Below are 27138 nucleotides of genomic sequence, written 5' to 3'. Positions count from 1 at the left end.
TCACATCATAAATTATTTCTCCTAAATCACCTCTTTTGGTAGTTTGATACATGGGTTACCTGCAAACTTTGCGTAAACAATAGAGAAAAGAACCTAAATTGTAGTGAAGCCGTATCTGAGAATCAAGCAATCAGATCATCATCTCATTCTATATAGTTCATGAAGGTGCTAAAGGGACAATAAAAATTGTTGATATCAACCACACCATCAGACTTCTCTACTACTTTGTCAGAGATTTTTGATTCAGAGTTGCTAGACATATTGAAAGTTCTTAAAAGCAACTATGTGCATGCCACCAGAGTCGGTAGCACAAACAGCACAATTCGATCCTTCAAGGCTCTACTAGAGGTCACCAGATTCTCAGTCTTTAGTTTGCCTTGCCGCCTCCACCATTGCCTTTCACAGAATATGCCGAGGGTGGACCTTCAACCTCCCATGCCAATGCTATAGTGCAGATATCAACCCCATCGCCAGTTTTTTTTGCTACTTTGCCATGGTTTTCTAGTTTAGAGTTGCAACACGTATTAGAAGTTCTTAAAGGCAATTATGCGCCATTACAATCAGTAGCATAAATTGCACAATGCGGTCGTTCGAGGCTCAGCTAGGGGCCACTAGATTCTCAGCCTCCAGTAGCCTTGCCTCCTCACACTACAGGAAAAGTAGGTTTTACCGACGCTTTTCACAAGCGTCGGCAATTTTTGGTCTAGCGTCAAAGCAAAAGACGACGCTATAAAGCGTCGGTGTAGTCGCCAGCCTAAGACGACGCTAGAAAGCGTCGTCGGAAGCCAACATTTCCCCACCACCCTACATCCCAACAAGCCCTCTCTCTCTTTCCGTTTTCCCGGCCACCGCCCACCACCCTCAACCCATTCCAGAGATCGAAGAGAAAATCTACTTCAGTACTCTGATCGCTTTGTAACCCCCTCCCCATTCCTCGTCCATTCCTCCCTAATCCCCTCCAGATTCAAGAAGCAGAAGGGCTCCGGCGATGATGTTTTCGCCCGCCTCTTCGCCGCCTCCTTGGATCCCGACTTCGCCCCCCTCTCCCTCGAACCACGGATCCTCAAGTCCCACTGCGGCCTCTTCCTCCTGCGCTCCTCCCCGACCCTCGCCTTGGATCCTCAAGTTCAAATCGCCCGTTCGCCCTTCTTCTTCCTCAGACCCTCAGACCCCGCTTCTTCTTCTTCCTCAGACCCTCAGACCCTCAGACCCCGCTTCTTCTTCTTCCTCTTTCCTCCGAGTTCGTCCGTTTCGTGATTCTTCGAGTCTTCATCATCTTCAAGCCTTGAGACGCCTTGAGCTCCGGGTTTCGTCCCTTTTTCCACCCGGCGACGGCCGTGAGACGCCTTGGAGGCGGCATTGTGAGGTGGTCGATGGCGTCAACCAAAGTACCAAAACCATCTACTTCCAAATCTAGGTAGGAGATTGTAAAATTCTTGGTTTATTCTTTAAACATTCGCCTTTACCACATTTGATCTGGTGTTTGATTTGGGAAACAGGTTTCTTTGCTTCAATCGAAGAAAATCGTAGCTTTGCGGATCAACACCTCTTCAAGTTCCTGTAATCCGTTTATTCTTCCACCTGATTTGGCTTTTGATTTCTCTGTTCTTCTCCATTCCTTTCTTGTTTAGTCTTTTTTCTAGTTGAACTCTCATCTTTGCATGTTTCTATTATTTCTTTAGAAGTCTTTAGTTTTTAATGCTGCATCTTGTTGTTTAGTTGTGAGAAACCAATTAATCTTCTGAAGGTCAGTCTAAATGATTCTATTCTTTTTTTGGACTTGTCTTATAGATCACTGATGGATGTCAATGGAGAAAGTATGGACAGTGCCTCCGGGCATACTACCGGTGCACCATGGCGACCGGCTGCCCAGTCCGCAAGCAGGCAATGATCATCTCCATTGGTTCCTCTCTTTCCTCTCTGAAGAAGAAGATAAAAAATATTTGTTGTTTTTTGGTGTTTCATCAACCCTTAAAGTTACACTAGAACATGTCCTGTCTCTGTGTGCTTGAGAGCCAGCTGTTCTTCTTCTTTTTTCAATGTTCCAACTAGGAGTAGGACCTCTGTCTATTCTTCAAACACATTGATTTCCAACATATTGAGGTGATATGCCTTATAGTTTGATGCATCTGTAGGAACCTTGGTTGATATGCTTACTACTGTTCCACATTTCTGTGCTGCTGATAACTGTCATCTCAAGGAAAAATGTCAACTTCCAACTCTGCCTGTCCATGCTAGCATGTGAGTTCTTTCCTCGAATAGTAGTTTAATTTTCTATGAGTAATCTAACTCATGTATTATCATGAATCACAAATTGCTTGATTGCTGGCACATAACATACAACAAGGTTCTTGGAGTTTGATTACTCATACTGGATTTAATTATGTTATTATGTTAGGTTGCTATACTCATGGGTTTAATTTTTCATATGAGAAATGACTTCATCATTTCAGACAGCTTGGCTTGGATATGGACCAATGATATTATAAGATTCCTAAATACGTGACCCAAACTAGATGGGATAAGTCTTCTTGTTTATGCTTACAAATGGTTATAATTGTTAATTTTATAATGAACCATATACCAAAATTAGACCCAAAATATAGTACAGAACATCTATGACTGAAAGAGTATACACATGTAAGTTTGACATTTGAGGTCAAAACTGGTCTGCTAAAATCCCTGCCAATTAATCTAAGATTAATAGGCTTAGTAAGAAAATCTATGAAGCTAACAAAGCGAAAAGAAAATTTTATAATATAATCGCATAGCATAAGATTGTGAAGACACACAATAATGTTTGCTAGATATGAAAACATGACTATATTCTTAACATATGCCAAAATGAGTATATAAAATGAAAATGCTCACAAAAGATTCATACAGGTACTCCAAAATGCATAGAAAAGACACTCATATTTACAAAACAAGAGGGCCAAAAAACTTAAAAAATAATAGGAAGTTCTGAACAAAATTCACTCAAAGAAGTTCCGTAGTAGGTGATACATAAGCCCAGAGTTTTGTTTGTTTTGGTTTCTCCGGAAGGCTAGGCATCTAGAACTACTCGAGGTCAAATTGGATAGTCAAAAGAAACTGAGGAAGAAGTGAGAAATAACTGGTACCGTATAAGCATACATTATATACATAAATAGGTTTATTCTAACCAACTAAACCAGCAATGCTCTTTCGGTTAGCATACAATTTGATCTCTATAAATTAATAAATTAACCATTTTTGGCAGTGGTACATAACATTAAACATGCTCTATCTGGATTAACTAGATGCAGCCAAAAGTGAACAACTAAACTGGGAACAACGACACAACATCATTCGAGGGATTGCTAGGGGACTATTGTATCTTCATGAAGATTCTAGAGTACGAATTATTCATCGAGATCTGAAAGCTAGCAACATTTTGTTAGATGCAAGCATGAATCCCAAGATTGCAGACTTTGGATTGGCAAGACTTTTTGGTGGAGACCATACTGAAAGCAAGACAACTAAAGTTGTAGGAACATAGTAAGTTTTTGAAGCCTAAATTTCACTATGCTTTAAGCCTTAATGATTCACATTATTTGATTGTTAATGGTTTGCAGTGGATATATGGCACCAGAGTATGCTATACATGGGAGTATTTCCCTTAAGTCAGATGTCTTTAGTTTTGGTGTATTAGTTTTGGAAATCGTCAGCGGAAGAAGGAACAATAGTTTCTATAACCCTGAAAATGTGATGAATCTTCTAAGCTACGTAAGTAACTACAAAATTCACATTTACATTTTCTACTATGATATAAGTCTAGAGATGACTACGCCATATTCTAACAGACCTTTACCAGGCATGGCAATGTTGGACCAATGAGACAGCACTGAAATTAGTTGATCCAAGTATGGCTGAAAATTATTCAAGCCACAAAATCTTGAGATGCATCAACATTGGGCTGTTATGCGTACAGGAAAATCCAAGTGACAGGCCAAACATGTTATCAGTTTTTTTATGCTCAACAGGTACAAAATGAAACTCCAAACTCCCTCACAGCCTGCATTTTTTTATGCAAATGCCATGACCGAGTCATATGGATTTGTTGAAGATGCCGGTCCATCTAGAGGTAAACATGAGCAGTCTACAAGTACATCGACTCTATTCTCTTCAAATGAGGCGTCAATTACCGAACTAAACCCTCGATAGGGGGAGAAACAACTGTACTAATAAATGCTTGAACTCCATCAGCCTGCCTTTTAAATCTAGATGGCTGGTTGTTTCTGTAATTTTGGACGTATATACGGACTTCACAAATTACATATAGATGGTTTAATATGTTTGATGTGTAAGCAAGGTAATCAAAAATACCTTATATATGTATTTTGACCTTTATAATTTACATTCGTATTTTTATTTTTTTTAAAAAAAATAGCAATCCCGACGCTTTAAAGCGTCGGCCAAAATACATTTGCCGACGCTTTAAAGCGTCGGCGAAAACGCAAAACTGGATTGGTCTTTATCGACGCTTTAAAGCGTCGGGAAGGGCTTTATCGACGCTTTAAAGCGTCGGAAAAGCCGTTTTTGCCGACGCTTTCATTAGCGTCGGCAAATCCCTGTTTTTGCCGACGCTTTCTCTTAGCATCGGCAAAAACCGGACCCACGCCCACCTGCCCGACGTCTGACCCACGCTTTGGGTCGCGTGGGCTGGGAATTCGCCGACGCTTATAAGCGTCGGTAGAGACAAAAAAAAGCGCCGGGAGTTATTCCTTCTTTTGTAGTGTCACCCTTACTCTTTATAGGATATTAGACCTTCAACCTCTCATGCCAATGCTATAGTGTACGTAGATATCACCCCCACTACCAGACTTCTTTGCTACTTTGCCAAGGCCTTTAGATTCAGAGTTGCCAAACATATCGGAAGTTCTTGAAGGCAATTATGTGCCGTTGCAGTCAGTAGCACAAATAGCGTAATGTGGTCCTTTGAGGTTCAGCCAAGGGTCCCCTTCTCAGCCCCTAGTCACCTTGCCCCTTCAACCATCACTATTCATAGGTTGCATCGAGGCTAGACCTTCAACCCCCCATTCCAGTCCCTTAGTGTCGATGTCAACCCCACCACTAGAGTTCTCTACTACTTTGTCGGGGCCTTCTAATTCAAAGTTGCTAGACGCATTGGAAGTTCTTGAAGGCATTGAAGCTGATCCTGACACCAACAATTTTTACTCTACTGAAGCAAAATTAAGGGAAGTTTCAGGAGACTCGTGGATTGAAGAAAGCTAATCTCATAACTAATATTTATTGGATATGTGCAGCGAGTAGGCCTTGAATAATTATTTGACATTCTTCTTGACTTGGCTCCTAGGTTTCCATTCTCCAGTTGGTTGTTATTCTAATTAGAATAATTAGAATAATCATATAATGTGTTTTGAAATTAGTATTCTAATTCTTGTGCTTATGATACCATAGGCGCTATAAGAATTTGGAACCATTAGGTGGAGTGACATCTTTGCATCAAGGAGTTTTGAAAGAAAATCAAAAAAAAAAAAAAAAAAAAAAAATTCATCTCAAGCAGCAGCACTAGGGAGCCACCAACCGGGCCTTAACCCAAAACTCCTCTACTTTGAGAATTCATGGATTCAAATCCTTTGGAGATCTAAAAGTTTCAAATAATTGTAATCCGAAGTCGCATTGAGGTGTTTGTGATGTTGCGGAGGGCTTGTGAAGGCATTTGGACTTCATATTGTGCTTAAAATTGTAAGGCCATGTGCTTGTAATAGGCCAAGGTAGGTATATCCCAAAAAATTGTTTATGGGCAAGAGATTCTTGAGAAGATGACCTTTGAAGGGAACATTCAAACTCAAGATGTACCCAACTCTAAATATCATCCATCCGTTCTTTTGAATAATAATTTGAATTAAGTAGGCTTAGAGTCGGCTCTAGTCTTAGATGACTAAGGTGGTCGTCAAAAATTTTCGGCCCAAAGAAGGCTCACCACGGTATTCACAGTGAAAGCTATGAGTACGGCCAACGGGCTACAGTGAGGTAACCTTATGCCTTTTTATTTTTTTTACATCAGCAGTTCATAGATGGATGTAAATATAGTTAATAAAATTTAAAAGTAAAATGTGCAGACAGAAAAAGAGGAAGACAGAAATAAATAAATAGAGGCGGAAATAGAGGGAGAGGACGGGGGTGGGGCCGTGAGAGTGGGGGTGGGGGTGGGAGAGATCAGATGAAAGAGAAAGAAGGACAAGATTCATAATCTTCCTTGGGCGATGCCATTCTCTGGCAACTCAACCCAGCTTTGTACATGCTTTCTTATTAATAAATGAAGGCTGGCTCGACCTCCCATTTCATCAAAAATAAAAAGAAAAGAAGATAGCGTATTTGACTCATATAATCTCGGGAAAGTAGAGCCAGCAGGAGGGCAGCTTTGCATTCTTTACAGCCATTCCAATGTTTAGCTTCGTTTCGTTCCTGCGCTGAAAAATTATGTCCTAGTTTTAAACGCAGCTTCAAGGCAGGGCGGGGAATCGGGAATCGGGATCTTGGTTGTTTCTTTTTTTTTTTTAATCCTTTTTTTTCTATCCTTCGAAATAATCATTAATCAAGTCTTTCGCGTGTGAGTATAGGTTTAGGTGAAAATATATATATATAGACCAGAAGTTGATGCTAGGGATGCACATGGCGAATAATAAAAAAAAGAGCTTCGAGCCTTCGACTTGGCCCACTTGGGGCTTGTAATGTTGTTGATTGTTCATTTGTTGGCTACTTGCCTACTTGGCTTAGTTAGTTAGTTACTTGGCTAGTTAATTTGGCTTCATCTATTTGATTATTAATTTTTTCATCCAAAAAAAATATTTTTAACTAATGGAATATTTTTTTCTGTTCTTTTTCTAATCTTTGATGTTTGAATCCAGAATTGTTTTGCTTCTCAGGATTTTAGCTATTCAGGTGTGTTCTTGTTGCGACTTTGGCCTCTTATCCAACTCCACCTGTCAGTCTCTGGCACCACTTCTCGCGGTCGAGTTCGGCACTGCTTGTCGGAACTTGTGTTCGTTTCTCTTAACATTATCAAGTTTTATCATTTTCAACTTTTTTATATTTTGATTTGTTTGTAGTGATTGTCTTAATTGCTTATTTTTAGATTCGAATGTCTAATAGAAAATGTAATGTGGGTATAGAAAACTTAAAAAGAAAAAAAAATTAAAAAACTCATTCAATCTCAACAAGAAGCTCTAGATACTTAAAGTTTCTATATTTTTTTTTTGTACGTTGTTGATGCTTCAACTACTCATAAAGATGATGATGATGCCATCGACCCCTGATACCTCGTAGACTATTTATTTAGGAATTCGATATATATGTTTTTAATGTTTTCGAAGCACATTGTAAATGTATATAATTGTTTTGGTAAATAATAAATATAGAATTTAGAAATTATTTTTACTATTTTTTTTAAAAAAATAATCATTATTGCAGATGCTTTTAAGCGTCAGCAATAATAAAACTGACATGCAGGAAATGGCCTTTGCCGACGCTTAAAAACATGGCAAATTGGCTGACGCTAATAAGCGTCGGCGAAAGCCCAACTACGCCAGTCCACATTCGATTTTTGCCGATGCTTATTAGCGTCGGCGGACTCGAAAACGGGCCGACGTTAATAATCTACTGTCGAGACCAATTCCGGAACGCTCTACTGTCGAGAGATGTTCCGAATGGATATGGGTATAAGTTTGGCCCTCTGACCTGAGACTGCAATCTGTGACTAGCAAGCAACTCACTGTACTTTGGTACCGGACTACCTGAATTTCTAATTCAGTGACGGAAGGTCACTGGGTGCAGAGTACTTGCGTAGTCAGTTGTGAGTCAAGATGGACTTGACCCCTCCTGAAAACAGGAGATAATGTCTTGTGATTAATTTAGCAAAATTTTGGCCAGGGTAATCCCAGTGAGGAGTCACGGGATATCTAAAGTTAATCACATAATGGATGTACTAATTATAGGGTTGACAGTGAGCTCTAAGTCATCCTGGCATTAGGAGTCAAAGGGATTGAATTATACAGTAACCATAGTTCAGGGTTCCAAAATATTTGCTTCGCATATATTCGGCCTATCCGGACGTTGGGTACCATTGCTAGATGGTCACATCAATTAGTGTAGGAAATTGTTCCTATACTACCGGCTTAGGTTCGAACCTATGAGGTCACACGCATAGAAGATTCCTGATTGATCAAGAAAGCTGATGAATGATTAAGAATCATTCAGAGATAATTTGGTCAATTTGATTGGCAAATTATCTTATAAAATAATTAAAGTAATTATTGAAGGATTAATTAGTAATTAAATTACTAATAAACTCAATTTGATTGAGTAATTGTGCTAAGGATGAGCCAAATTGAATTGGATTCAAGTTTGGGCTCAATCAGGATTTTGACCTGATTGGATTAGGTTAGAACCAAAAAGGACTTAAGCTGATCAAATTAATTTTAAATTAATTTGTTCTTAATTGAGGATTGACCTAATTGGATTAGGTCCAACACAAAGTAATTAATTCAATTTGATTGAGTTTGCATGAGCCAAAATTGAATTGGATTCAATTTGAGCTCAATCAGGGTCTAACCTGATTAGATTGGGTTCAACCAAATTGCTTTGTTTTAATTCGGGTTTGACCAAATTTGATTAGGTGCAACCCAAGGGGATTAGGCTCAGATGATGTGGCAATTATTGGTGACATGGAATTGGATTTCATGAATTTTAAATAAACCAAAATTATTGCATGGCACATGGACCCATTGCTTGACACATGGCGACATTGTTTGTTATTTGAATTTAAATTCAAATATTAAGCAATGTGTTAAATGATTTTAATCACTCAAACCATCAGCCAAGGTGGCGTATGAGTTTTTGAATGGATTAAATTCGAATTTCAAGAGGTGATTTCGAAATTATGAAGTGTTTTACCTTGCCGCATGGATTTCAAATTCCTTCCCTCTTGCACATGTGTTTAAAATTTGAATTTAAATCAGATTTGGTTGAGATCTGATTTGGGTTGTTCCTATTCCTTTGCATATGCCAACTAAAAGAGGTTTTCTGAAAATAAATTTCGAATTTTGAATGAAAATTCGGAGGCAATTAAAAGGGGTCAAACATGGGCACCAAAAACACATCCATTGCAGCCTTCTTCCTCACCCGCCTCCTCTTCCTCTTCTTCTCCATTTTAGATAGGGTTTTCAGGGTGAATATCTAGAAGATTCAAGATCAGATCTGAGTCCTCTACTTTTCTTACAAACCTCATCTCCATCTGCTTCAAGACGATTGATCAAGAGTTGATTGAATTCCGACGGGCAGATTTCAGCTTTCAAGTGTTCTGCAACTGCTAGCACTGTTGCGGAAGAAGATCCTTCAGGACTTCGTGTGTACTTCTCGTAGAGGCCATTCGTGTGCGTGGCTGCGAAGTCAAGAATCAGATTCACAACTTTCATCCATCATAAAAGGTATTAATCTAGCATTAATCATTTATTATGGTGTCAAGGTCTAGGTCCGATTCTCCGAGTTTTACCCTCTTTTGGGGCTCCTCACGGAGATATCTCCAGAATCCATTCGATGGATATTCGGAGATTAATTGGAATAGAGTTCTTAAGTTTCAGATCTGATAGTTAATCATGCATAAAAGTTTTAGCATAATTGTTTAAACGATTCCGGCATAATCCTATGTGTTCTTAATGTGCTGATTTCTAGATTTGATCTTGTAAGCATGCATGAATTAAATTGTTTGATTCATTTTTCCGCTGTATTTTTGAAATTTTAAAAGAACTATGTGTGGCCTGATTTCCCTTGTGAAGGGGTACGTAGGCAACCCGATCAGGTTCAGCCATGGTTTTCAAAAAAAAAAAAAATTCAGCATGCTAAACACCGAAGAACCTAGGAATCACTTTCAATCCTAAAATGGGTTATTGAGTTTTCTGAATGAAGCGCATGTTACTCACAATAATATTTTATGAAAATATTTTATGCATCAATAAATCAGAGAATTATTGTTGTAAGAAATTGTAAGTGCACCATTGAAATTAAAAAAAATAAAAAAATCCCAATTTTAATGGTTATATGCTTGTATATGTTGTGGAGTTAATTTTTCTTTTATCTTGTTGCATTGTGATGTAGGCATCATGTCCAACTATACTCCTTTAGCAAAGATTTTGGATGATAATCGTTTGAAGGGTTCAAACTATAGTGATTGGAAAAGAAATCTGAATATTGTACCTCTGAAAATTTGAGTCATGTGTTTGGCAAAGTGTTACATATTTGCTTCACTTGAAAATAGACTTCAAAAGTAGTTTGAAGCTTTGCCAACAGCTAAAGAAATGATAGGGAGCTTGAAAGAAATGTTTGGGCAGCAGACTCGTTCTACAAGGCAAAGTGCTATGAAGTCACTTATGTCTACCAAGATGTTGGAAGGAACACCAGTTCATAATCATGTCATGAAGATGATAGGATATATTAATGAATTGGAATCCCTTGGATATGTTATAGACAATGAAACTAAAGTGGATGCCATTTTATCCTCACTACCTAAATCGTTCAATCAGTTTGTATTAAATTTCAATATGAACAATTTGGTGGTGAGTCTTCCAGAACTACGCAATATGTTACAACATGCGAAAGATTTGATGAAACAAAACAAACCAATTGTTATGGTATCTGAAAGAGGATTGTCCTTTAAGCCTAAGTCCAAACATAAGAAGAAGAGAGACTTTAAGAAAGTCCAAGACGAAAATAGGAAGCGAGCGAAGAAGGACAAATCAATTAATGCTTTCCATCATTTTGGTAAACATGGTCAGTGGAAGAGAAATTGTTTCCAATACCTTGCTTCACTCAAAAACAAGTCTTCTAAAGGTATGTTTGATACTCACATTTCTGAAACCAATATGTTGGTTTATTCTTCTGACTCTTGGTGTATTGACTCCAGAGTAACTTCTCATGTTTGCAATACAATGCAAGGAATTCAGAAAAGCAAAAAGCTGAATAAATGGAAAGTAACACTACTTATGGGAACCGATGCAATTGTTGTGGCAGTTTCTAATGGAGCATTTAATTTGGTGTTACATGGAGGAGCTATTTTATCACTAAAAGATTGTCTTTATGTGCCACAAATTAGAAGAAATTTGACTTCTGTTTCAAAGTTACAAGAATGTGGTTATTCTATTTTGTTTGGAACAAAAGTTACTATTAAATTGAATAATAAATTTGTGACTAGTGGTTTTCTATAAAATGATCTTTATTTTATTAGTTCTTCTTGTGATACTTTAACATTTGATGAGAATGTTGTTGTGAACAACTAAAGAACAAGAAAAAGAGAAAATATGATTCCTACATATTTGTGGCACTTACGATTGGGTCATGTTAATGTAGATCGGATTAATAGATTGGTGAAGGATGGTCCTTTGGTTTTTATTAAAGTGGAATCTTGCCCAATTTGTGAATCTTGTCTACAACGAAAAATGACTAACTTACCTTTAAAAGAAAAGGTGAAAGAGCCATAGATATTTTAGAACTCATACATATAGATGTATGTGGCCCTATAAACCATATGGCAAGAGATGAATTTACCTATTTTATAACATTTACTGATGATTGTTTTAGATATAGATATGTCTATCTCATGAAACATAAACCGGAATCCTTTGAAAAGTTTAAAGAATTTCGAAATGAAGTTGAAAAACAGAAGGAAAAAAGTATTAAATCTCTTCGATCAGATCGAGAAGGAGAATACTTATCCAATGAGTTTCAGGGCTATCTAAAAGAACATGGGATCAAATCTCAACTTACCCCTCTTGGAACACCACAACATAATGGTGTTTCAGAAAGAAGAAATCATACTTTATTAGATATGGTTCATTCAATGATAAGTATGTCAAATCTTTCTATCTTTTTGGGGTTATGCATTACAAACTGTAATTTATTTGTTAACAGAATTCCAACTAAATCAGTTCCAAAGACTCCATATGAATTATGAACAAATAAAAAACCAAGTGTAAGACATTTGAAAATTTGGAGTTGTCTTTCTCATGTCAGGAAACAAAATACTAATAAATTGGAATCACGAACAGATAAGTACCTATTTATAGGCTATCCTAAAGAAACTATTGGGTATTATTTTTACAATCCTATTGAGAAAAAGGTTTCATAAGTAGAATGCGATTTTCTTAGAAGAAGAAATTGCACTGAATAATAACAAGGATAATAAGATTATTTTTGAAGAGACACATGAATGAATGGTAGAAGAGTCTACTAATGAGCTTCATAAGGATAGTTCACCTGATATGATTGAAAAATCTATAATTCCAACACGTAAGAGTAATAGGATTATTCGTCCTCCAGTAAGACTGAGTCTTTTGAATGAATGTATGACAATGATTTCAAAACATAATGACAATGGTCCTTACACTTACAAAGATGCAATGTTAGACATTGATAAGGATAGATAGATAATTGCCATGAAATCCGAAATGGATTCAATATATTCCAATGGCATTTGGACTCTTGTTGACTGCCCTACCGGGGTTAAAACAATTGGTTGTAAATGGGTGTACAAGAGAAAAAGAGGTCCAGATGAAAAGGTAGAGACCTATAAAGCAAGACTCATGGTAAAAGGCTAGAATGACAAGAAAGGAATTGATTATGATAAAACTTTTTCACCTGTTACACTGCTAAAGTCCATTCAAATTTTGTTGGCTATTGCTGCCCATCGTGACTATAAAATTTGGCAAATGGATGTAAAGACAACCTTCCTAAATGGATATCTCAATGAAGATATTTATATGGATCGGCCAGTAGGATTCATATGTTAAGAGCAAGAGCATAAAGTATGCAGGCTTAATAAATCCATTTATGGGCTACAGCAAGCCTCAAGAAATTAGAATATTAGATTTTATGAAACAGTCAAAACATTTGGTTTTATTCGAAATTTTGATGAAGCTTGTGTTTACAAGAAATCACAAAGAAATTCAATCACATTTTTGGTTCTTTATGTTGATGATATTCTACTTGTTGGGAATAATGTGGGAATGCTATCAATAGTGAATTTGTGGATATGAAACCAATTTTCTATGAAAGATCTATGAGAAGCATCCTATATTCTTGCGATAAAACTATATGTATAGAGCAAATAAATTACTTGGTTTATCCCAATCAACTTATATTGATAAGATTTTGGCCAAGTTCAACATGCAAGATTCTAACAAGGGATTGATACCATCTCGACATGGAATTGCTTTTTCTAAGAAAATGTCACCTCAAAGTGATTTGGAAATAAAAAGAATGTGAAACTGTCCATATGCTTCAGTTGTGGGTAGTTTAATGTATGCTATGTTGTGTACTAGGCTAGATATTGCTCAAAAAGTAAGTGCTGTGAGTAGATATCAATCCAATCTTAGAGAGGAACATTGGATAACTGTTAAGTATATTTTTAAGTATTTAAGAAGAACTAAAAAATTATTGTTTAGTTTATGGAGGTGGTCCTTTAATGGTTGAAGGATATACTGATTCATATTTCTAACCCGATCTAGACAATAGAAAGCCAATATCCAGTTTCGTCTTTGCAAATAACAATGGAGCTTTTAGTTGGAGAAGTTGTACGGTAGCAGATTCTACAATAGTAGTTGAATATGTTGCAGCTTGTGAAGCAACAAAAGAAGCAGTCTGCATTTAAAAAATTATCATGGCATTGAGAATCATTTCTTCCATAGAATCCCCTATAGCTTTGTTTTGTGATAACAATGGAGCTATTGCTCAAGCAAAAGAACCACGAGCTCACCAAAGAACAAAGCATATTGAAAGAAAGTTTCACTTAGTATGGGAGATTATCAAAAGAGGAGATATAATAATCTCTAAGATTGCTTCAGCAGATAATGTGGTTGACCCGTTGACTAAATCTTTGAGTCAGAAGGTATTTGAGAAACATTTAGATTCAACAGGAGTTATGCTTGTATCTGATTGGCTTTGAGTGCAAATGGAAGATTGAAAGAGTTAATGTGCCCATCAAAGCCAATATTATATTAATAAAGTTCTGTTACATGCATATTGTGGGTAAATTAATTTTATTATATAATGATAAAATTTGTCCATGATTATATTGTATGAAAATCATGTAATAATAGAGATTAATACAGGGAGATATGATACTCCAATTTTCTTGTAATCTAAAATACTTCACAACCAATATATATATATATATATATATATATATATATATATATATATATATATATATATATATATATATATATATATATATATATATATATATTGGGAAAATATATTTATATTATGGTTGTTACATGTTATACTACTATATATGATAGGATGATGTGTCTCAATCATCAGAATAGAGATTCTTAGTAAACATGTGGGTATTTGTAAGATGACAAATACTGAACAGGACCAAATATTAGAATACTCTTGGACCATAAAATCTGTCTGAATGAAAGAGTGGTTCTAATCACATATTCATAATTCTTAACGACCTAAGGATGTTATATAATCTCACATGGAGTTTGTGTAGCTTTGACGTTCTTAACCGTTGATGTCTATTAAAAGACTATATACGGACATGTTAGGTTGCATAAATAAAATATGGAGATTTGTGAAGAGTCATGAACATCCAAAAAGGGGATTCATCATTTATTAGGAAGGAAAGAATATTTAAGACTGTGTTCCTTAGAATTGAATTTGAAATCCAACCAGTACAATTTTGAGAAATTGTCTAATTCAATTAAATAAAACAACACACATATGAACTACTAATGGACAATCTCGTGGTGGTCCATATCAATTCAGTAGTTCATATGGAATATTAGTTGATGAAGAAAATTATGTGAAAATATAATGCGACAAGGGATACTATATATTCTATTCTTTGGGTGAGATTGTAGTTTGCTAATAGGCATAATTACAGTTGCCAAACCAAATTAGATTTTGGTTTACCCAAAAAAGAATATCCCTAATGGTCCCATGCAACATACTGATTCTTTTACTAATTGCCATCCAAAAGGTCATAATATGAAGGGTCATATTATGAATAGTCTCTTGCTATTCATTATATGAATGTTAATTGATTAATTAATTTTCATTCATTATATGAATGAATATGATAGACTAAATGTAAGTATATGAAGAGACATGAATAAGAAAAGTTTTATTATAATAAATGTCATTGAATGACATTTCATTATACTTCCTCTATAAAAGGAGATAGCAAGTAGAAATGAAAAATAAGAAACTTTTCTCACCAATTAGAAGGATAGCCAAAATTGTAGAAGAGGCATCGCGTGTGAACTTAGGAGGACTTTGCATTCGTGAAATCTTTTGTGAGTAATATCATCACTAAGGTATGTCTCATGACATGAATCCATGTACATCAAATGATGATCTGGACTCCACCAATTTTTTATATTATGAAAATGGATAAAATGAAATTGTTTTGAATAAGATTCGAAATTCCGCTGCAAACTATCAGTCCCAGATCTTCGCAAAGGGTGAGCACGCTGCTATCGAGCACTCGGTGAAGGAGGTTGGAGTCGGGATTGAGATGGGGAGGAAGGAGATGAGATTCCAAGACTCTCTCTCTCTTTGGGTTGCTCGGACTCCTTTTTCTTTTCTCAATCCATTAGAATAGCACTCTATGCTCCGACTAATGGAAGGAGTGCCAAAATGACTTTCTCATCCTCTTCATACGAATCCTTATTGATGGGATTGGTGAAGTGGTTAAGATCATGTTGGAGTAGAGCTAGAAGGGGGCCCGGGATGGGTCAGCTTGGTGTCATGCCATGGGACATTAGACATAGGTATTTCAGTAATCATCCCTATATCCTTTCATTTAGGTCAAGTTACAAGTTTATATGTTTAATTTTCTTCATATTCTAGTGATTTGCTTTGCAATGGGAACCTATATAATAGTTTCTTGAGAGGGAGGAACCATATTCAAAATCTTAAATTCTTTTTTTTTCTGGAATTTTGGATTCTTATGTCTTTTATAACTCCCTATTTTTGTTGGTTCTATAAGTAGCATGCTCATATTTCCTAGGACACTATGATCCGTTCATATATTCTTTGGCAAGAACTAGGTTTCTTTGGCATTAAGAATGCTATTGTTTCATGTTAACTCAATAAGACTATTACTTTTGTTTATTCTATCTGCTTATTTTTCACTAAATGGTTGCTTTTTGCTATTATAATCCACTTTTCTCCATATCTATAACTTTGCTTTCAGTTATCCATAACATTTCATGGGAAAACAACTCGAGAGAATGCATTAGCACTTCTAAACAATGTCTAGCTTGTAATATCATATTTTATTTGTGCTGGCTGTTCTTTAATCAGGCATTTTTTATCAATTGTAAAATGATTGACTTTATGTTGGAAGGTCAAAATATATTATTCATCGACGCCTGGAAGGTAAATTGGCAACAGTCAGCTAAATGGCATTAATTTTGCTTAAATGGAATCACTACTAAATCACAACATAGCTGGATATTGGACTCAAATCAGTTTGCTTAGTTAGATCAAACCTGGTGCCACCAAATTCACCATGTACAAAAGTAAATGGAGAATTGAGATGCCACCTCTTAATGCATACTTGAATAGAAAATGTTGGTCTCTTCAATCAATTGTTCTCTACCTTACCATACCCTATTTTCTTTTCTGCGCTCAAATGTTCCTAAGTGCCACTTCACACTGGTAAATAGCAATCAATTCAACCGAAACTCTAATTTGTTATCCCACTCACATCAACTCATACTTTCTATAGCATACTACAGAAAAAGAAAACAAGGGAGAAGCAATGTAGCAATTATGAGTAATAATATGGTGCATTTCTGCTACAAAAGGTCAATCGGCGTTTGCATTCCATTGTACACAGCAATATACACACCACACATGCATGAGACTAGTTCGTTGGCTTGCAAATACAAAACACAGGCATGAACAAGGTGCAAGACTTACTTTTGAAGGCACATATCTACAGACACAAGCATTGTCACAATTATCGAATTAAACCTGAGATCAGATTTGTTTTTCATTAGAGGTAAGCTTGAGCTAAATTCACCCACAGCACTGTGTAAACATACTATGGTAATCACCATGACAAAAGGGCTAACATTCTCAGATGTTTTGTATATCTGATCTCAGTATATGCTGGCAAATGTTAGTTCTTTGAGGATTTATCCTTATCGTGGCGGCCATCAGCATCATCAGCTCTACACTGGTTTCCAATCCCTCTAAGCCCAGATGGAACATGAAGGCCCATCTGTTCCTTCACAAACTGAGCATATGCAGATCTAGCTGCAACTGATGGTGCACCAAACTGCCATGGATTCGAGTACTTTTTAGATGATGAGATAGCTGAAGTTTGACCCATCCATCTAGTGGGATTACCAATTTCAAAGTCTCTGTTGACTTTTGGCTCGCATTCAGATATAGGAGACTTGGTGTCACTGATATTCATACCTTGTTCACCCTTCTGATCTTTTTCTCCGTCCACTTTTGGGACAGGCATGCCAAAAGGAGCCTGTGGCTGCCAGAACGCAGCTTGATTCAAGTCCTGGACATCGAATGATGTAAGCACATGGCCATCAGAGTCTCTTTTCTTCTCTAGCTCTTCTTTAACAATAACTGGAGGATCAATCTCGAGAATGTCAGAAGCTTTACTTGGTTTTATGACTTCAGTGTGCTTATCTTTATCCTGATGTGTGCTCAAATGAAACAAGTCGATGATATCAACTTTGGAAGTTGAAGAACGGCCTGAGGAGATGGCAGTCATAGGAAAAGCCTTCTCAGGAGGCACAGCTGGAGTGTAATTGGGTGGAAGCAGATCATCCCAATTCTCCAATAACTCTTTGTAGACTTTACGAAGAGTAACCTCCGTGAGACCTGTCACTTTGCATATCTCAGCCTGTGTCTTCCGTTTGTCTTCTAGTTGACATGCCAAGTAGATAGCAGCAGCAGAAATGCTGATTGGGTTCCGACGTGTACAAAAACATTTATTGATAACAACTTCTCCAATATGAGCAGCAAGTTCCTAAGAAGATTATATGAAATTGTAATATATTCATTATCGCAAATTTAACAAATCTATTATCATACTTGTGAAAAGATACTTCGAATGAGGAGTACCCGAGCAGATTTATTAAGCTGGAGGAGCGTGCAAAACCTAGGCATGTGAACTGATATGGAATTGCTGTTAATGGGTTGGCTTAGTTTCAGAGCTTCACCAAGTATTTTGATGTACTTCCCAATCTCCTTTTGAGGAAGGTTGCTTGCAGTAGAGATCTCCTGGCAACACTACACAAAGTTAGAATATTTCAAGAGTTCACATCAAGTAGTTTGTTATAGTGATGTTTATTTATAACAGATCCCTCAGCAAAAACCTTCTTCTGATGCTTAAAATTTAATTCAATCTAGTTAATTCATGAGTTACATAAAGTAGCTTATTGTCTGTCAAAGGAAATCAATCACCTGTTTGGTCATTGATAGAATGGTGAACTTGGACACCGTGATGCCAAGCTTTGATTTTGTTAATTGGAACTGAAGAGGTATATGGCCAACAGAGAAGAACATGTAGCAATATCACATTCAAAGAATGAAGACTTGGAAGTATCTGATTTTTTAAGGTGGAGGCAGGGAATCATCTTACACAGATAGACACAAGCAATTGACTATAAAAGTGGGATGGGTTGGGTAGACAGGTCACACCCAACAAATTGAAAGCATTCTATTGGGACGATGGTATTATGTGCAACATTACTCTAGCTCATTTACTTATTCTTGGGAAAATAAAAAAGAACAATGGTGGACATAGCACAAATTACCTCAGTTTTACCTATGCATTTTTTGAGGGCCGAAAAGAACGACTCTCAAACATATTGTGAGCATGGTTCCTTGCATGAAGACCAGTGTTAGCTATGTATGCAGTAAAACCACAAACCCAACTTAAGAATCAGTTCGGGAGTCTTCCGGTGCAAGTGAAAATTCCAGCTTAAATTTTGCAAACAAGTTCCCAAGACAATGATGTGTTTTCGTGGCTAAATAATCAAGCATACTGCTTTGTGGAACTTGAATATGGTCATTGAATCGAGAGATAGACATTCTGTAGACAAGTATGCACCAGGTACTAAGTCCTTAGACTACACAAGTGGATAATCCGCAAGGTCTTTTAGAACTAGCATATGAGGAGATCATTGCTGATAATAACAAGTTTGAAGTTGCACAGAAACATGTGAGCTAGGAAAATTCTTCTAAAGTTCTTGTTGGCTTCCAGGCTAATAGCCAGGCCACTGTGTACGAAAAAAGGCATTGCCCATCAGAATCTTCTTGGAACCTCAAACTCGCACATACTTCCTAAGTGCTTCCTTATCTGCTTCAAAGCACCCCTCTCAAAACCTCAAACTTACTTGAAAAAGCAAAGTAAAATATTTCTATATAAACATCCATGAGTCTTTCCTACAAATGCAAAATTTGGAATCCGACATGACCATATATATAGACACCTGAAACAGAAAAATATCAAATCCTAAAGTCTTTATGACTTATGATTTATCCAGACCCACATAAAAACTCTTCCACATCAAACCTACTTAACCTAAATAAATATTTCAAGAATACAACAAATATAGACTAAGCTAATTTTTTTAATATATACCTTTCTCATCTCTCAAATTGTAATGTGGAGCATTTGGTAGAAGCGAATGTAATTAATGGCATAAGAAAATCATTATAAAAGATATCTTTAGATATAACATTATATCAAGATATAAAAAAAGTTGCATAACTAAAGCTATAGTTAATTTTGCAGTATGCAACAAAATTGAAAAATAACATCAAATACTAGATGGACAACCAGTCAGCTTAATTACTCAAGGATAATCCAAAGACCAACATAATGACTTGAGCAGCACAAGGCCAGATTTTATTTGTGTTTATTCATAACCTCAGTTGTCACATCAGCAAACCATCCCAAGCACATTTAAGTGGCTATTAGCAGAATGATCAGATACTTGAAGGTAAACACTGCATGCTGCATTACATAGTGTATTTAAGATATCATGAAATGTTGTGCAGCAATCCTAGTTGGAATTAACATCTACACTTGTCCAAATGTTGGATATAAATTCACCATTAATCATCAAAGGCAAAGTTTATTGCTCTAATTTAACTGAAAAAATGACAAAGCAACAAAAAAAATAATTCTTTTAGTCAATCAAGGGCACGATTATGAATGCTACCCCCAAGAAGGAAAGCTGCCTTGTTCTTGCTTTCAGGAAATAAAATTAGATTTCGATTAGCCTCCATTCTCAGCTGAAAGTGGTCAAAAAAGAGAAAGCATTGGAAAGTAGAAAACTGGAAGAGAAAGAGATAGATAAAGGAGGAAGAAGACTAATTGATTGAGAGAGAATAGGCAGAGAGAAGGACAAGTGTGAACATATTTTTCTTTTTCATTTTCTTTTTTCAAAAGAATGCACCCCTTCAAATTTGTTTTTATGATTGCTATACTCTTCTCTTTAGAGGATACAAAAGGACTTTAGACATAAACAAAAATAAATTATAAAACATTACAATGTAGCTCACAAATATCTCCCAAACCTCACTAAAGAAAAAAAAAGGAAAGAAAAGACCATAATATATCTTTCAAATCACCTAAATTTAGTGAATCTAAAAACCAAAAAAGCAACTAACTTTAATCCTCTAATGTTTCCACATAATATTCTATAAAAATTAGATTAGGTTGTTATTATTGTGAACCCAAAAGACCTTTGCACAGCCCATTCCATCAATTGCTCCTATTGCAAGAATCTAATGCAAAGTTCAGGGCCCTTGCAAATTGTTGTTAAATATTGCAAAAGTGTATTTTTGGAACCATATCATGTTAGTTGTCAGCTTATTTTTCTTTATTTTCTATATACTATGTGGTGAGGTTAGTAGGGCACTGTCATCATATTTGAAGCTTGCAGATGCATGACTCACTCATATTTCCATCAGTCTACTCCTTCCATCCTCCACTACCATGCCACCCAATTTGAATTTCGAACCTACCTATTTAACATAGCTCCATCCACCAATCTCATCCTCGGACCATCTTTCCATTACCCACCTACCTCATAAAGGAAACCACTTGCATGAGACTTCCCACTACTTCTCATGGCCGCTCAATGCCTACATTATTCTGATTTCATCCCTTCTATATGCTTTATGATATTTCTAACAGGTTTCAATGAAATACCATTAATATCCATGACTGCAAGCTTAAAGATGTATAAGTGGAAGCAAAGCCGGTAGAAGAAGCCCCTTTGTCATGTTCTGATTTTGTGGTAGAAATTTTTCTTATCTTACTAATCTCCATATTTTGTATGTTGGTGAATTGTTAATGAAGCATTGAAACATTCACTTTACCCCCAAGTTTTCAGTCGTTCTTCTTTATTTGGCTGGAGATCTTGGGCTAGTGGAATCCTGGTGCTCCATTACTTGATAAAGGGATTCTTGAACTAACAGGATCCACCCTTCTCCATAACTGCTTCTCCAATGAGTCCAAGTAATAGTTTCTGCTAAAAAACAAGACATGAACTGAAATCTTCCAAGTCAAGTTAAAAGTCTTAGGTCCAGAATCATGATCAGCTGGCTTGCTTGGAACCAACTTATTTTTTGTATCCTAATATCAGATGGTGTAGGGGTCATCTTGAGTATTGTGCTCTGTGATTCCATTATAAATCCATGGTCTTCTTGACAATAGTTGTTTGGCTGCCATCAAAATGGCATCAAAGCTGATCTTTCAAATACCCACAGAAACAAGAGACCAAGAACTGGTGCTTCGCAATAAGACAATCAAATTCATGCAGAAGGTCATTTGATAAGGAGCTTCTATTTGTTCTATTTTAGATTCAGCTTTTCCTCCACTTCTATTAAGACAACATTCTCCATGGATCCCCCATCAAATAATACTTGAATATGCTTTTGTACCAGATGTCATCATCATTCTGAAGGCGTCTATGCACTTCAACTCCACTTTAAATCTTGTCCTTTCAACAGAAATACCACTTCTCTCACATCTTCTGTTCTGGAGGAATGTTGACCACTTTAGACTTTTCAGAAGAATATGTAAATAGCAGCTTCATTGATTTGAGTGATACATGATGAAGACATGGGGCTTCCCTTATCCTTGTCTTCCACTTTGCACCACAGATCAGATATATTGACCAGATATGTAAATTAAGAGTTGAGATCTCGGAAATAGGTGATGGGGATGAAAGGCGTAGATTTTTTGTCATAGCACGCCACTACAGCAACCTGTACATCTTAATTTTTTCCATAATATCCTCAAGTTCTGCATTGTTCCTAGGCAAGCTCCATTAGCTCTGTTTTTTTGTCAGGGCAGAATGTGGTTGCTTTCATACCAACTTGTGCATGCAAAAAGAAGTCTGGGATAAAATCATCTGGCTTTATTCTCTATCTTCTGATGAGAATGGTGATAAAATAGCACTAAAGAAATAGAAAGAGGATAGTTGGACAAAGGAGGAAGAGTGATTTAGAAAGGGAAGAAGTCGAGAGAGGAGAGAAATGAACCTGAAAAGAAATTTTCCTCTCCAAATTTATTTTCATGATTACTAGCTTCTCATCTTTTTAGGATAGAGGAGTAAACAACTTATTAGAAAGAAATCCAGCAAATAAAAAAAAAAGAGTATAACATAGTTCTGTAAGATCTCCCAAATCAAGAGGAAAAAGGAGGATCACAATTTATCTTTTAAAATCATCTGAATCTAATAAATATAAAACTCAAAAAAGAAACTAGAAGTGACCGCCAGTTATTCCCTTGGAGATCCTTCTAATTAGAATTGATTAATGCTCATGTGAAGCCTAGAAAATCTCCATATAACCAATTGCATCAATAATGGTATCAAAGAAGTCCTTTTACAAGTTTTAAAGCACAATAGAGAGTGCATAAAATCGATATGTTTGACAATTCTGCTTAAGCATGTTTCTATTGGGAGGAACCAAAAAAACTGGATATGCAGTAATGTGAATTCAACATTCTATCTTGTTAATAGTGCCAACTTTGCCCCACTTTGATTCGACCATGGCATAAAATCACATTTTCACAATTGGGTAAATAAAACACCAAAACCTTAACCAATCTCATCTAAGTCTAGCAGAACTAGCCTCTATCATAATCAAGACTCCATAAGTAATTGCTCTGTAGTGTGATCAGACCTATAAAACTCACAAATAACATTACGAGGTGCTCCAATAGCATTTCAAAAACACGGGAGTTTCTAAGGTGAGTCAATGTTCCAGTCTTAAACCTAATTCCAACTTAAGTTAGGCCATGTCAAAAAAAAAAAAAAAAGACATCTCAAATACCATAGAACCTACCAACAGCAATACTGTGATTGTATTCATCGGACCTTACAGCTTACAATTCGTGCCTCTGAGATGAACAAAGTTCCTTATACCAGAATCTCTTATTTTCCCCTTCTCACCTAATTTCTTTTCAAGTCTAGAGAATTTTGAGCTTGCTTCTCCTTGTGGGAACAAAAAGAAACAATAATCAATTAAGTAGGTCTCCTACCTGCCCTACTCTTGCCTAAAGTAGCTTTGGCAAGGAGTTTAGCAACAAGTTTCAAAGGGTTCATGTCTGACTGACAACAGATCATAGATGGTGGTTCATAGCAGACCTCATTTTGATGGGAAAAAGCTAAGATGATAATGATGATGTTTATGAGGATGCTTGTAAGAAGGTCTAACAAAGCAAAAGTAATGCCAAACACACTCCAAAGGAGGACCGCCAATTGGCAATAAGGAGGAAATTAAACTGATTTTGATAAATATATAATAATATGCAATATTGATCCAACAAGATATGCCACACTTACATCAAGATTTCAAATGTGCATTAAAGTGTGCATTCCACTTCCAAGAGTCTAGATCCAATCAAGACATAATATTTGGATCTGTTTCTATCTTGAATCCTTCTTGTACAGGCAAACACACGAGTTATGACCACATCCCAAAAACTAAGAATTAATTCAGACATAGAAAAGTAAATGCCAAATGTTTTAAATTGACATAATCATAACAAGTTTATCTGGCATAACATTCTAGGCTTCTTATTACTCAGATGGTTATCCTCAGTTGAAAGGTAGGAATTTGAAAACAGCTTAATGCTTAAATTAAAGGATGAGAATAAAAATGCTCATGACTATAGAAGCCAAGAAAGAGCTTTCCATTCATTGATAGACCAAGATCACACATTCTTGGTAGGTTATCAACGACAAGCGACAAGGTTGCGCTAGTAAGTGCAAAATTAGAAAATTATATTTCTAAAAGATTCATAACTGGTAGGGTGTTCAATAGGACATGATCGGTCAGGAAAAAGTATGATACTTTCTTCGCGACCATGTGTGATTCCATAAATCAAACAACTAAATTTTATTATAGAACCAAGCAATCAACAGACAAAGAAGAAATAGAAAAGCTAGAGAAAGAAAGGAAGAAAAGGAATTGGTCAGGACCTGGAGGGTTCTGGGCTCCTGGGCCTCGCGGATGGCCTGGACGAGGGCGGCGGTGGCTAGGGCCTCGACGCTGCGGTTGCGGAGACAGGTGGCGGAGGAGCAGTCGCGGAAGAGCTGGAAGGCGTGGTCGGCGATGTCGTGGTCCAACTTCAGGAGGGACGCCACGTCCAGGATCTGGAGGTACGCGCGGAGGTGGTCGACGGAGACGAGCGGGCCGCCGGAGGGGTCGCCGGAAGAGGAGGAGGAGGAGCAGTCGAGGGCGCGCTCAAGCTCGGCGAGGTGGCCGGCGAAGGAGGAGGCGGAGCGGGCGAAGACGGGGGCGGGCTCGAGGGACCAGGTGGAGAAGGCGGTGATGAAGCCCGTGGGGTGGAAGGGATCGTCATCGTCATGTGGTTCTTGGTCTTCTTTATTGTTTTGTCGTCGTTGTTGTTCTTCTTCTTTTTCTCTTTCGGTCGTCGCCGGAGAAGGGGAAGAGAAGAGGAGGTCGGGGGTGACGAGGGGGAGGGGGTTGTCGAGGGCGCGGAGGAGGAAGAGTGGATGGGAGTGGAGGTGGCGCTCCTCCACCACGCGCCCGCACGAGCAGCACTCCGTCACCCACCGCCCCGCCGCCGTGGCGGCGCACCGCCCCTGCAACCCTGGGCAGTACGGGCACCGCACCATCCGCATCCTCTCTCTCTCCCTCCCGTCTCCACTGGGCTTTTTCCCCTTGTTTTCCCCACTTCGATACATTTAGGCCTTTTCTTGGCCCAATTCTCTCCCTCCCTCCCTCTCTCTCTCTCTCTCTCTCTCTCTCTCTCTCTCTCTCTCTCTCTGTCTCTGACCTGCTAACTTAATTAACTTAAAAATTAACAAAAGTAGGAGTATTTGATGGATGATTGTCATCAGTTTTCTAATACGATGACGGTTGAACAAGTATTATATTCTTCTTATGCAGTGCTTCTTATGCAGTGTCAAAATGGAAGGAATTTGTTGGGAGGATGCAACTTAGATAGGCTGGTTTTGTGTCAAGGGATAACCTATTTTAAACCCGTTTATTATTATTAAAACATTCAATCTGACTCCTTCCAACTGACCAAGCGAGTCCTAAGTTGAACATAATTTGGCTCTAGTTGGCTCGATCAGAATGGTAATGGTCAGCTAGAGCTAAGAGAAATAAGAACGAGGTTCGAGTTAAGTTGGGAAGAGAAAGACCAGATTACTCGAGTCTTTAATTTAATACGATCTGGAGATGCATCAATAAACTATACATCAGCTATAGGATGCTTTTCAGTACCTATGTCATAGCTGTATCTAATTTTTCCGAACAAAATATATACATGCATGCATGTACTTATACATACATATATAGATACATGTATACACACACGCATATATATATATATATATATATATAGTTTTGGAAATATATGAGGAAATTCTATTGTCCAATATAGATCTGATCGGATCTAAATAGAGATTTGCATGAGCATAGCGGAGTCTAGGTCTGTATATATGAATATATGTATAAGAAATCAGACACAATGCATGAGGGTACTATGACGTTTTTTCTCACAGGGTAGGAGGAGATGGAGAGTATGATGCAACCAGTTTTAGTGGTTTATTTTTTAACCCATAGTCGAGGCTTGAAAGATACAATAAAATCTAGAATGGTTCCCTCATCAATCTACGAGGTTTTGGATCTCATTATATAAACAGATATTGGTTACATGATAAGTATACAGATCCCATAACAACCTCTATTAGATAATGTCTGTTACCATAACAACTTCTATCAGATCCCATAGCCTAGCAGCAATATCTTCTGGTTTAACTGATTAACAGGTTGGAGTCTTCTGGTTCTGCTGGATGAGCTTTATCCTTTACACGCCCCTGCAAGTTCAACGGTGGAGGAACAACGTTGAGCTTGGATCTTAAGCAGAAAGATATGGTGGTGTTAGATGTATGCCCTAGAAGCCAATCTGGCAGACACATTATTAATTTCTTGGACGATTCATAGACACATAAACAATATGAATGAAAAGATGCCCATTTATTATTCAATAATAATAAAGTCAAGTACAAATTTATGTCCCAGAATTAATAATGTGTCTGCCAGATTGGCTTCTAGGACATACATTTAACAATCTCCCACTTGCACTAAAGCCAATCAGACATATATCTAAGTTCCATTTTCTCAAGGTGGGCTTCAGTCTTCTGCTGATTTAACTGCTTAGTGAGCGGGTCCGCCACGTTGTCCGTGGAGTCTACTCTCTACACCTCGACATATTTCTTCAGGTAGTCGCGTATGAGGTGAAAGCGCCGCTCTATGTGCTTGGACTTCTGATGAGACCTAGGCTCCTTAGCAAGAGCTATGGCGCCATTATTATCGCAGTAGAGTGTGATGGCATCTGATGGCATTACATCTAGCTCTGCAATGAATTTCTTGAACCAGAAGGCTTCCTTTGCAGCTTCAGAGACGGCGATATACTCAGCTTCCATGGTAGAATCAGCAATGATCGGTTGTTTGGAACTCTTCCAATTTACCGTACCACCATTGCACAAGAACACATATCCAGATGTAGACTTTCTATCGTCAATATCAGTCATGAAGTCTGAATCTGTGTAT

General features: G+C 37.2%; 2 protein-coding genes across 3 annotated transcripts; one reads left to right on the top strand and one right to left on the bottom strand.

The window, feature by feature from the left end:
• Positions 1 to 847: 847 nt before the first annotated feature.
• Positions 848 to 4355, top strand: LOC103698225 (cysteine-rich receptor-like protein kinase 6). 2 transcript variants are annotated; one of them, XM_039118667.1, is made up of 7 exons: positions 848 to 1417; positions 1500 to 1560; positions 1792 to 1884; positions 2136 to 2241; positions 3288 to 3519; positions 3597 to 3747; positions 3836 to 4355. In XM_039118667.1, the coding sequence occupies exons 3-7, from the start codon at positions 1855 to 1857 to the stop codon at positions 4013 to 4015; spliced, it is 699 nt and encodes a 232-aa protein (XP_038974595.1). In that variant the 5' UTR covers positions 848 to 1417; positions 1500 to 1560; positions 1792 to 1854; the 3' UTR covers positions 4016 to 4355. The 2 variants fall into 2 exon arrangements, with proteins under 2 accessions (XP_038974595.1, XP_038974594.1); XM_039118666.1 differs by having other exon boundaries at positions 3282 to 3519.
• Positions 4356 to 16798: 12443 nt separating this feature from the next.
• LOC103723524 (plant-specific TFIIB-related protein 1-like) lies at positions 16799 to 25251 on the bottom strand. Its single transcript, XM_008814456.4, has 3 exons — positions 24534 to 25251; positions 18148 to 18306; positions 16799 to 18052 (listed from the first exon to the last, which is right to left on the bottom strand). Exons 1-3 carry the CDS (start codon positions 25197 to 25199, stop codon positions 17180 to 17182), a joined length of 1698 nt encoding a protein of 565 aa, XP_008812678.2. The 5' UTR covers positions 25200 to 25251; the 3' UTR covers positions 16799 to 17179.
• Between the last annotated feature and the right edge of the window lie 1887 nt (positions 25252 to 27138).

The sequence above is a fragment of the Phoenix dactylifera genome, unplaced genomic scaffold (assembly GCF_009389715.1).
Source record: "Phoenix dactylifera cultivar Barhee BC4 unplaced genomic scaffold, palm_55x_up_171113_PBpolish2nd_filt_p 000390F, whole genome shotgun sequence".
Lineage (NCBI taxonomy): Eukaryota > Viridiplantae > Streptophyta > Magnoliopsida > Arecales > Arecaceae > Phoenix > Phoenix dactylifera.
Note: the sequence above shows the minus strand (reverse complement) of the source record. Positions and strands in the feature narration are given on the sequence as shown.

What these genes read in the sequence shown, in the direction of transcription:
- LOC103698225 (XM_039118666.1), top strand. Translation starts at nt 1,855, where the DNA reads ATGGCGACCGGCTGCCCAGTCCGCAAGCAG. An exon ending in GCTGCCCAGTCCGCAAGCAG is followed by an intron (nt 1,885 to 2,135) that starts GCAATGATCATC and finishes ATGCATCTGTAG; the next exon opens with GAACCTTGGTTGATATGCTT. An exon ending in CTGCCTGTCCATGCTAGCAT is followed by an intron (nt 2,242 to 3,281) that starts GTGAGTTCTTTC and finishes TGGATTAACTAG; the next exon opens with ATGCAGCCAAAAGTGAACAA.
- LOC103723524 (XM_008814456.4), bottom strand. Translation starts at nt 25,199, where the DNA reads ATGCGGATGGTGCGGTGCCCGTACTGCCCAGGGTTGCAGGGGCGGTGC. An exon ending in AGGAGCCCAGAACCCTCCAG is followed by an intron (nt 18,307 to 24,533) that starts GTCCTGACCAAT and finishes TAGTGTTGCCAG; the next exon opens with GAGATCTCTACTGCAAGCAA. An exon ending in AGCTTAATAAATCTGCTCGG is followed by an intron (nt 18,053 to 18,147) that starts GTACTCCTCATT and finishes TAATCTTCTTAG; the next exon opens with GAACTTGCTGCTCATATTGG.